This window comes from Lissotriton vulgaris, chromosome 10 (assembly GCF_964263255.1).
Source record: "Lissotriton vulgaris chromosome 10, aLisVul1.2, whole genome shotgun sequence".
NCBI lineage: Eukaryota > Metazoa > Chordata > Amphibia > Caudata > Salamandridae > Lissotriton > Lissotriton vulgaris.
The window spans coordinates 201,200,784-201,212,972 of NC_141698.1; the positions used below are offsets into that span (position 1 = coordinate 201,200,784).

General features: G+C 48.5%; 1 protein-coding gene across 1 annotated transcript in view; it reads right to left on the reverse strand.

Moving 5' to 3' along the window:
- The window catches only part of DLEC1 (DLEC1 cilia and flagella associated protein), a 712,951-nt gene that overhangs the window by 499,840 nt on the left and 200,922 nt on the right, over positions 1-12,189 (reverse strand). The window contains exon 11 of the mRNA XM_086940885.1: positions 7,307-7,443. Coding sequence (XP_086797011.1) covers positions 7,307-7,443 — 137 coding nt within the window. The remainder of the gene's footprint in view (positions 1-7,306; positions 7,444-12,189) is intronic.

Below are 12,189 nucleotides of genomic sequence, written 5' to 3' on the forward strand. Positions count from 1 at the left end.
TAGGGGCCACCTAAACCATATACTAAGAAAGTGGTATAAGAGATACCAATCGGAATGGGAACAGGCCTAGGGCCTTGGGAATCGCTGGAGCTATTCGGGACTATCAATGATTAAGTCGGGAAAGGCCCGCGGGACTCGGGTGCAGTGTTCAAAGTGCACGCACTTTCCAATGTAAAGTCTATGGTGCGTAAAAAGTACAAAGTTAGATGGTTAGGAACCTTCCGAGTGACCTAGAACGCTGAAACTTAAGACACAGGCCCTTGAGATGTGTACCAGTGTAGGAACACCGGCGGAGCTGAGTTACCTCACCCACAGGAAGCGGGTGCACAGGGTCGAAGTAGTGTCGGGTTTCGTCACGCTGGTCGATGGTGCTTGGAGCTGAAGATGCTGCAGGCGGCTCGATGTGAAGAGTTCCGGTGGGTCCAAGGGTGGATCTGAAGTTGTGAAGACCTGAAAGCAGAGGGGACAATGTTCAAAGTCACTAGCCAGTGACTACCGTGGAACCAGGCGATGTCGGGTGCAAACAGGCGTTGTCGGGTAGCTTCTCTCTGCAGCCACGTGGACACCGGGGGTCGAAGACGTCCAGGAGTCGGTCACGAGCTGTCCCACGCAGGCTTCTCGCTGTTGGCGGTGTGGGCGACCTGATCGGAGCAAACAGGCCTTGGCTAATGCAAGCCACGCAGGAATCGAAAGATGCTTAACACTCGGACCAGCAAGGTCAGAGCGAGTGCTCCTTTTCACAGGAGCTTGGGCAGGTCTGGAGCAACCAGACCCGCTGTGTAGTTCGTCGGTTTCGTCGCCAAGATGGCCGCTGACCACGTGGCTAGTGGCCGGGATGGCGGGTCGAGTGGCACAATGCAAAAGGGCCCCACGCAGATCGTGGAGATGCTGGGGGGCTGATCTTCGGTGCAAGGGCTGCTCGATGGTGGGGGTTCTCAGTCCCCAAAGCACAATGTTGAGGATGCCTCAGATGCTGCGCAGTCAGCTTTTCAAGTGTCTTCCAAGATGTCCGGTCCCACGTCACTAGGTGCCTCCACGGGTCCCTTCTTTGCAGGGACTGTGGATCGGGCTCTGAGAGGTCTGGGAGTCTGGGTCTTGTCGGGCTCTGGGCTCGGGCTCCGGCGGGAGGCGGCGGCAAAGCAGACGTCGAGTTGCTGGTTGGTGCCTGTGTTCACAGGGTGGCCACTCCTAGGCCACAAGGGAGATTCTCTTCAGTCTTCTGAGCAGCAGAATGTCGAAGTCCAGTCTTCTTCTTGTTTAAAGTTGATTTCAGGATGATCTGCTGTGCAATGGCACTGCTCCCACTCTTATTCCCAATCTGAGGGGTGGATCACCTACTAGGTCCCTCCTCTGGGAGGAACCAGGAAGGGGGGCGGTTACACCCCCTTTCCTTTGTCCAGCTCCTCGCCAGGCCTGGGTCTGGAAAGTCCCAGGACCGGTTTGGACTGGCCTATGCACGGGGACACCTTGTGTGCCCCGGGCATGTCTAATTCTATTCAGCCCTGTCCTACCCAATACACAAAACCCTGTCTGGGGTGGTGCTCGCACCTCCCAAGGCAGGAAACCCTTTGTCCAGGCACCATCTGCCGAGTTTCGGTCAGCAGCAGGAGGCCAGACTCGTGTCTGTGGTGGCAGCATCCATTTTGTGATGCTGAGGCTCTGGTTAACTTTAACCGGGGTTAAGGCTACACACATGTCGTGTCCCTCTAGAAGGGTAGAATGCTATCCCGTTGACAGAACTGTCGAGGGGATAGTATTCCAATTCGTATGACACCTTACTCGACATGTTTTGATAAAGCCAAACCAAAGATAGCATTTAACCGCGAGGATTATAATGCACTTAAGAGTATATGGTATGGCAATATCCCGGAACAGCTTAGGGAGTGGTTCCCGACAGCTGCAGACAGGCTCAGCTCATGCTAGAGCACCATCTCACATATTCCCAAGCACTCTGCCTCCAGGATTGATGAGGCCTTCCATAGGAGTGGCTGATAGGAACATATGTGTCCAGTTTAGGGTTAGATATAGGGATACTATATCTAAGTAAGAGGTGATTACACCAACTTACCCCAGCTGAGTGATCAGCCAGTTGTGTCCAATATGGAGGCCAGGCCAGGGGTGGCACAATACATGCTGCAGCCCCTGGTAGGCCTTGGAAACACCTATGCCCTGGGTACCTATGGTATACTGTTACAGGGGCCAACAAGGTGAACCAATTCCAATTGGGTTATGCACCTTAGGTACATGGAGTCCATTTTAAGGAGAGAGCAATCAGGCTGGGGCCCTGAATAGCAGGATCCCAGGCCAACTAAGTCAAAAACCAGCTAAACACCAGGCAAAAAGTTTGGGGGTAACCATAGTCAGATATCCACCTTCCTACACTTAAGATGTAAACATATAACTGTGTACCATGTATCTAGTAAACGGGTTACCTTAATGCAGGATGTCTTATGAGGAGGTGTTAAGGGGGTGGCCCGTCCCGTCCACTTCAGGCCCCTGAGGGCCACAGAGGGCCCGCCCTTTGCCCGGGCTTCACCCGGCGTCCCGCGAGACGGGTTCGTTGGCAATTTAAAGCGCCACCTGGCGCTCGCTGATGACGCTGGACCCCAGTGAGGGCTGCTGGGTATTGTAGACTCACGAGTCAGTTTTCAAAGTTCGCCGGCACAGGGGCCACAAGCTAACAGGCAAGTGACCGGGCCAACGCATTGAGCCAAAAGATGCAGAAGGGCCCCACGCAGCACTCGGTGAGTGTAGAGGGGTGAGCTTCGGTGCAAGAGAGGCTCAGGGCTGGGGCTTCTCAAACCCCAATGCACAGCTTCGAGGGGGTCTCGGATGCTACACGGTCAGCGCCTCGTGGTCTTTCCAAGATGGCGGGCCCCACGCTTCAGGTCGCCTCCACGGGTCTCAGCTCTGCAGGGACTGTGGATCGGGCTGTTAGAAGGCAGGCACGCTGGGTCTTGTCGAACTCTGTCGCTCGAGTTCCGGCGGGAACTGCGACAAAGCAAACGTCGAGGTGCTGGATGGTGCCTGTTTGCACAGGGTGGTCACTCCTTGACCACAAGGGAGATTCTTCAGTCTTCTACGTCGAGTAGGATGTCAAAGGGTCCAGAGTTTCATTTCATAAGTTTCAGTCAGGATAATCTGAGTGCGTTGGCACTGCTCCCATTCTTATACCAATCTAGGGGGCTGGATTACCTGCTAGGTCCCTCCTATGGGTGGGACTCAGGAAAGTGGTGGATACACCCCTTTCCCTTTGTCCAGGGTCGCGCTGGGACTGGGGCTGGTGTGCCCCAGAACCGGTTTGACCGGATTATGCAAGGGGAAGCCTTGTGCGCCCCAGGCACTGTCTAGTTTCTTTCAGCCCTCCCTGCCCCAATACACTATCTCCTGTCTGGTGTGGTGTAGCACCTCCCGGCGACAGGAAACCCTTTGTCCAGTCCTCCTCTGCCAAGTTTCGGTCAGCAGCAGGAGGTCAGACTTGTGTCGGTGGCAGCAGCATCCATTTTGTGATGCTGAGGCTCTGGTTAGGATTAACCGCGTTTCAGCAAAGTAACATGTCTTCTCCCTCTAGAAGGGTGGAATGCTATCCCCGTCGACAGGGCTGTCAAGGGGATAGTATTCCAAATCGTATGACACCTTACACAACATGTTTTGATAAAGCCAAACCAAAGTTAGCACATAACCGCGATGGATTATAATGCACTTAAGAGTATATGGTATGGCATTATCCCGGAACAGCTTAGGGAGTTGTTTCCGACAGCTGCAGACAGGCTCAGCTCATGCTCGAGCACCATCTCACGTTAAACCAAGCACTCTGCCTCCAGGATTGATAAGGCCTGCCATAGGAGTAACTTATAGGTTTATATGTGTCCAGATATAGGTTTAGATATAGGTATACTTTATCTAAGCAAGAGGTGATAACACCAACTTGCCCCAGCTGAGTGATCAGCCAGTTGTGTCAATTTAAGAACCAGCCAGGGGTGGCAAAAGCTATGCTGCAGCCCCTGGTAGGCCTTGGATGCACCTATGCCCTTGGCACCTATAGTGCACTGTATAGGGGCTGACAAGGTGTCCAGTACCAAATTGGTTATGCACCTAGGGTGCATGGAGTCCATTTTAAGGAGAGAGCAGATAGCCTGGGACCCTGATTAGCAGGGAACCAGGCCAACTAAGTCGAAAACCAGCTAAACACAAGGCAAAAAATCTGGGGTAACCATAGTCAGGTGTCCACCTTCCTACAATGGTGGTGTGATTTTGAACTCTTTTTAGATACACTGCGATAAAGCACATTGTAAGATCAATTTGGTAGGAAGTTTGTAAGATGCAGAATTTTCCATAGCAGCGTCAGGTGTATATTGATATTCTTAACCATCTCACTAATTCAAGGGGTCTAAATTGAAAAGGATTCACCAGTTTTGAGAGCTGGTGGGGGCAATACTTAGACTGAGATGCCAGGGAAGTGGAGGTGTAAAAGAGTCTGGCACTCCTAACGGAAGCATTTCTAGTTTTTCTAATTTAAAACAACAGAAAGCTTTCTTTCGCCAATTGCTGAAGAGGGATTAGACAGTTAGTGATGATAAACTGGCTTTTTGGTCAATTTCAATGCAATTACAATTTTTGATGTTGTTGGTGTACATTAAGAAGTGGGTTTGATCCTGCTCCAGCAGTTGGGAAATTGGAAGTATGTAGCAGATACAAATAAACAGAGAACAGGATGATAGCTGTTGAATAATGCCTAGTGATCAGTTAGAGCAAACACATGGAGATGATGGACGGAGTGCTGAAACTTTTCAGACACTCACCCCCAGTCACAGATCTGGGTTGAATGCCTCATCATTCTTTATCTCACTTCGCCACCACAGTTCAGACCCAGCTATATGCAAATCAGTCTTGACCCTGTGCCTCATGAGAACAGTCCAGACCAAACTGCCAAGCCAGGTCTTCCCTGAACCAGAAACATGCATCATGGGACCGGTTTCTAGGTAACACCCTTCATCAGCCAGGCTAGCTTGAATCCAGTGGCAAAGTGAGCAAGGGACACACGTCTGGGCATAACTTGCCAACTTAGGGCGAACAAAGCAAACACAAGGAGATGATGGACGGAGCGCTGAAAATTTTTCAGAAACTCACCCCCAATCACAGATCTGGGTTGAATTCATCATCATTGTTTAGCTCACTTCGGCACCTGAGTTCAGACCCAGCTATATGCAAATCAGTCTTGACCCTGTGCCTCATGGGAACAGTCCAACTCGAACTGGCCTGCCAGGTCTTTCCTGAACCGGAAACAAGCATCCTGGGACCGGTTTCTGGGTAACATCCTTCATCAGCCAGGCTAGCTTGAATCCAGTGGCAAAGTGAGCAAGGGACACACGTCTGGGCATACCCTGCCAACTTAGGGCGAACAAAGCAAACACAAGGAAATGATGGACGGAGCGTTGAAACTTTTCAGACACTCACCCCCAGTCACAGATATGGGTTGAATCCATCATCATTCTTTAGCTCACTTTGCCACCTCAGTTCTGAACCAACTATATGCAAATCAGTCTTGACCCTGTGCCTCATGAGAACAGTCCAGCCAAACTGCCAAGCCAGGTCTTCCCTGAACCGGAAACAAGCATCCTGAGACCGGTTTCTGGGTAACAACCTTCATCAGCCAGGCTAACTTGAATCCAGTGGCAAAGTGAGCAAGAGACCCACATCTGAGCATACTGTGCCAACTTTGGGCGAACAAAGCAAACACAAGGAGATGATGGTTGGAGCGCTGAAACTTTTCAGACACTCCCCCCTAGTCACAGGTCTGGGTTGAATCCATCATAATTCTTTAGCTCACTTTGCCACCTCAGTTCTGACCCAGCTATAAGCAAATCCGTCTTGACCCTGTGCCTCATGGAAACAGTCCAGCCCGAACTGCCAAGCCAGGTCTTCCCTGAACCGGAAACAAGCATCCTGGGACCGGTTTCTGGGCAACACCCTTCATCAGCCAGACTAGCTTGAATCCAGTGGCAAAGTGAGCAAGGGACCCACGTCTGGGCATACCCTGCCAACTGAGGGCGAACAATGCAAACAAAAGGAGATGATGGACGGAGCGCTGAAACTTTTCAGACACCACAGATCTGGGTTGAATCCATCATCATTCTTTAGCTCACTTCGCTACCACAGTTCAGACCCAGCTATATGCAAATCAGTCTTGACCCTGCGCCTCATGGGGTGGCATAGTGAGCAAAAGAACGATGGATTTAACCCAGATCTCTTGACTGGGGGTGAATGTATGATTTATTCAGCATTCCATCCATCATTTGTTTGCGTAGGGCTAGTGATCAGTTAGAGGCTGAATCTGTAGGTCTAGGGTATACTTGATAGTTTCAAAGCAAGTACTCATTCAGTGTAGGGCATTCCTATTTAGGTCAAAACAATCTTCTAATATGGGCAGCAATATGTAATGATGTACAGAGTTGTATACTAAAGAGAGGTCGATGAGAAGCAGGGAAGATTGTTCACCTTCATTGGTGAAAGTTCTTCTATATTGATGGGGAGGCAGGATTAATTCCCTCTCATGTGTCGGAACCTTCACCTATTGACCTTTGATTCCACCTGGACAAGACTGTGCTTCTTCATTCCTATGGTAATCTGTTTTGTTGTCCTTCACAGGAGAGCACAGGGGATAAAGCCATCTCCAGCCAACTGGAGTGAATGGGTTCTTTAGAAAACTTTGATTGTTTTCTTGCTTGAAAGATTTTAGTGGTCCTAGGTAGTTCACAATAGGTGGACAAAAGGTACGGTGGCTTCTTGTTTAGATTGCTGAGGGGTGTACATGACAGAGGGATGTAGAGCATACAATCGGTGACTCCTCAGACCTTTATCGCTCATTCCACATTCCAGCTGTGGGAGATGTCCTCATTTGGGTAATATCTTTGAGCCAGTAGTTTACATTTGATGTCTCGTGATCAACATCTGTTGGTATTGCTTTGTGTATATCAGTATTTTAAGAACTGTGAAGCAGCCAGAGTATGGCAATACAACCACTATTCTACTGTGAAATTAAAACCATTTTTTAACCTGAATGTCTAGTTCTGACTTTACTTCCTCCTCACGACAATTGGGTGCTAGATATGTAACCACATTTATTACAAGACATTTGGTTACAATTTCACTTTTCTACCTTGAAAGTCACCAGGCTATGTGCAATGGCTATGTAGGTGTCTAGATTTCATGGACAGCAAAATATATTTTTAATCAACAAACAATATACACATCACTCACCTTCACAAAACACAGGATTTGCTTAAGTTACAAAACATCTACTCACTCTGAAATTCGGTGGTGGCCATAGTTTCTTTGGCATTATGCAAAACCTTCCACGGCTGAGTCCTTCATTTGCACATACAAATTCTAACATCTTTATGCCTCCTGCTAAACAGGCACCACAGTCAAAGGTGCGGGGTACTGCAATAAATTGAAAATGTGTGTGAAGGACAAGAAAAATACATATCCTATCCCCTTTACAGACAATTATTTCCAGGGGCAGACCATGGTAGAAAGTTTGTAACAACACATATACAACACAGCACCAAAGCCATATAGTTGGCAACATAATGCTCACCAACAGTACAACTATGCACACATGGGCCTAAGCTAAGAGATGCCACAAAAAAGCAAATGGTACACTACACATCTAAAAGCACACAATAGCCATTTACCAGGCTTCTGAAAGTTTCTCATTAACGCAACACATGCCTCAGGCAATCCAGCACTCAGAATTACAACAGAACACACCAGGGAACTCCCTCACACAACACCAAAGCCTTTTAGTTTGACCAGCAAAGACTACCACTAGTCTGGCAATGGAAAAGTATCCTCCCCTGGGAAGCATCAAAACCCTATGGCTTGTTCACTTATATCCAAATGTTACAACAACTTCTTAAACTAAATTGAATAAACAGCAAGCATTAGATAGAAATTCTGTGATAATTTGAGTGGTCCTCAGGATCTAGTGTAGATTATTTTTAATGAATACATCATGGTATAGCGAGCTCTGAAGTCAAAATAATAATGGAAATGTTGCTGATTAGTTTACAGGCCCGGTTCTTTTATACAATAAACCATTTTAGTTATCAGCACACAAGACCTTTTATTTTATTTATGGAATTTTGTAAAGCGCGCGGCTACCCCCACCGGGGCTGTCCCGGCGCTGAGGACAGGAACTGCAGTGATCAAGGCAACTAGTAGCAGGAGAACAGGTATGTTTTCAACTTGGATCTGAAAAGGGGTTCTGATTCGGTGAGTCTGAGGCCAAGCGGTAGGGAGTTCAACAGCTTAGCGGTAACCACAGCAAAGGCTCTACTACCTCTTCTAAAACGATGAAAGCGGGGAGGTAGTAGGAGACGGAGGTGGTTGGATCTCAGGGAGCGGACCGATTGGACCTGCTTCAATCTGTCTCTGAGATAACCAGGCCCACAGCCACTGAGCGCTCTGAAGGCCAGGACCAGGGCTTTGAACTATATGCGATGAGAAATCTGGAGCTAATGTAAGTTCTTCAGGTACGGGGAGATGGAGTGCCGATAGGGGACATGACAAATCAGTCTTGCCGCCGCGTTTTGGACAATCTGCAGTCGGTGGCATAGGTATGCAGGCGCCCCTACGTACAGACTGTTGGAATAGTCCAGGTGTGAAGTGATGAGGGCGTGCACAACCGTCCTCATCGAGTCCCAAGACAGATAGGGGGAGATTTTTTTAATCATCTTTAGTTTACCAAAACAGGCAGATGTGACCTTTTGGGTTTGAGTTTTGCATGAGAGTTCATTATCAAAATGGAACCCAAGGTTCCGGGCAGAGTACGCAGGGATGGGGGGTGGGTTGAGCTCAGTCGGCCACCATACGGAAGGCAGCAGGGGGGTTTTAGATCAAAAAATAGCACCTCAGTTTTATCTGTATTCAGTTTTAATGTGTTCGATGTCATCCAATGAACTATTTTGGTGAGGTAAGATTTAAAATTGTCGAGTCCTTTGTCAGAGTGGTCTCTAAAAGAAAAGATAAGCTGAGTATCATCAGCGTAAGAGACCACTCTGACACCGCAGTCCTCAACCACATTTGCCAATGGTGACATGTAAACATTAAAAAAAAGAGGACTGAGTGCCGACCCCTGTGGGACTCCACAGTCCAGGGGCATCTTGTTTTTTGACAGGTAGGGGCGGCACCAAACCTGTTGCGTTCTGCCTGATAGGAAAGATTTTATCCACGCCAGTGGAGTGCCCTGTATTCCTAGGTGTCACAACCTATTCAGTAGTATGGAGTGGGTCACGGCCCGAAAGCCGCGGACAGATCGAGGAGCACCAACATGGCCACCTCGTCTCTGTCCACGCTCTCTCTTATGGTCTCTGATACTTCCAAAAGGGCCGTCTCTGTGCTATAACCGGATCTAAATCCGTATTGAGAGTCATGCAAGAGGGCATTGGATTCCAGGTAGTTGGCCAAATGCTCCTGTACTACTTTTTCCAAAATCTTAGCCAGCTTAGATAGGAGAGATATGGGTCGGTAATTACTGAGTACCGACGGGTCAGCATCCGCTTTCTTCAGTATAGGGATAAGCATTGCCTGTTTCCATTCCAATGGGAATTTGCCAGAGGAAAGAGAAGTATTCCAGATGGAGGCTAAGGGGGTGGTGATTAGTGGACCCAGCTGCGTGAATATTAGAGCTAGGACGGGGTCGAGAGGGGAGCCCGATTTACATTTTTGCATTCTGTGTTGGACTGAGTCTCTGACGATAGGGTCGAATGCATCAAATGTAGTGGTGCAGGCCGGAGGATGGGGTGGAGCTGGCAAGGCCTCACCAAGCCCTTTAGGTGGTGTAAACGAAGTGAAAATATCCACAATCTTGTGATGGAAAAGTGAGATAGGTCATCACAGAGTTCTTGGCTTGGTGAGGAGGAACGGGTGAGTGCTGAAGGCTTAGTAAAGTCTTTCACGATTTGAAAGAAGATTTTGGCCGAGTTGTCAGCCGAGTTGATCTTGTTGGAAAAGTATTCCTTCATAGTAACTTGTTTTAGCTTATGAAATCTCTTCAGTGCCGCTCTATATATGTTTTTTTCGATAGGGTCATATGTGCGACACCATTGTCGCTCGAGTTTTTTACATTTGCTTTTCTCCGCACGGAGTTCCGATGAAAACCAAGGGGCGGAGGGTTTCGATCTGGCTGAGTGGAGGGGGAGAAGAGGGGTGATCACGTTAATCGCTGTAACAAGAGTGGAGTTAAATGTTTCCACATCTGCGTCTATATTCTTAGTTGAGAGCCACTCCATGTTGGAGAATGCTGGTTCCAGGGCGTCAAGGGTGACTTTGTGCCATTTCCTGCCTAGATTAGGTTTTACGTTATTCATGATTATTGGGGGGGATAGAGAGGGTGAAGGGGATGAGAGAGTGGTCAGACCAGGCCAATGGACTTGGGGTCAAAGTGGAGAGCGTTGGTAGGCTTGAGAAGATCAAGTCTAGAGTGTGGCCTGCAATATGGGTGGGGCAATGCACTCTCAGGTCCAAGTTTATACCTGCTAGTGTTTCTACGGGGGTCCTCGCTTTTGGACAGGAAGGATCATCCACATGTAGGTTAAAATCACCTAAGATGGTAAAATGCGGGTGTTTGAGGGAAAGGTCAGCTAGGGTGGCCAATAACTCAGTGAGATGAGAGGGTTGAGTGCCAGGAGGATTGTAGGTTAGAGCACCCGCCAAGACCAAATGAATGGGGTCCATGATGCTAAAGTACATTGCCTCTATAGGGCCTGAGGCAGGCAATTTCCTGGATGATATTTTCCATTGGGACTGAAAAATAATAGCAACCCCCCTCCCACTTTAGTCCTTGGACGGTTGATTCCTACAAAGCGGTAGTCGGAGGGGATTGCTAGCGATATGTCAGGATTAGAAGCGTCTTTCCCAAGTTTCGGTAAGGAACATTAGGTCCCACGCATGGGTGGTGATAGAGAGCCATATATTGCCTGCATGACGTGGTAGGGAGCGGCAATTGACGAGACACGCCTTGACCACCCTGGGCGACTCACGGGCTAGAGGTTTGTATCTTTCTTTACTGTGGCAAATGGTAAGTGCTTCCAGCGGGAAGCCACAGTCTTTGCAAACAAAATGGTCAACAAGTAGCTGAGTGGGATTGCACTTAGAGCTACAGCTACCGGTCTGAGGCCTCATGGCCAGCAGCTGTGCCCTGGACCATTGCGTTTGCCCTATTGTAAATCCTCCTGCAGCCTGCCTGGCGCTGGGCGCGACACAGGCGCGGACAGGTGCAGACGGGCTTGCCTTCGGCGCGCCCGCTGCGCACGTCCGCTGCGCGTCCAAAAGTTCATTGCCCTAAATGGCTGGGGTGCTGACCCCAGACTCCGCCCTCCCAGCATCCAGAGATAGTGATTGGCCGCCCCGCCTACCCTCCACAACAATCGGGCAAGCCCGTGGTGGACCGGGGTAGGGGGCGGAAGTAGCTGGAAGAGGCTGGAGTATCGAGCAGGAGCCGGGGATTGAAAGCCCACACAAAAAGATATTCTTTAAAACATCAAAACCGGGCAAAGCTTTAAAACATAACGTGACCTGGGGCTGCTAGCGCGTTAACAGAATAGCGCACGTCTGCAGTGCTAAGGTGCTGAGTTATGCAAATTAATGACTGAATTGAAATCCTTTATCAGAGGATCTGCTCCTTGCTTGGCCATAAATGCCTAGTGCTGGCTGGGTGGGCATCATCTCAACTAAATGGCTCATTGTACCATAGTGCATTCTGTATCTATGCTGGAAGCATGTAAAATGGGTCTTTAATAATTCCCTCTTGCCTCCTCTTTGGTAGTAGCTTATTTTTAAGCAACAGTGAAACTACTGGTTGCAACATAGTAATAACTCTGAAGTTAGTGGTGGTATTGGTACTGCATTGGTATGATCATTGAAAGAGTATCTCATATATGTCTCTATTGTACTTCAAACTGTACATCAGAAAGCTGAACTCCTTTTCTGGAATGTCTAATTAATTTAGGATCTTATTTTATGGGTTTGGATCATGATTACTGCTCTTCCCCTTATAGTAAAATTCTTAAGTTAATAAAAATGTGATTGTACTTTGTGTGTGTTTCAAGCATATGTGTTTGTGTATTCTTGAAAAGCTGATGTAATTTATGGATATTTTTGGGGCAAGAGGTGCTGAGCTTTGAG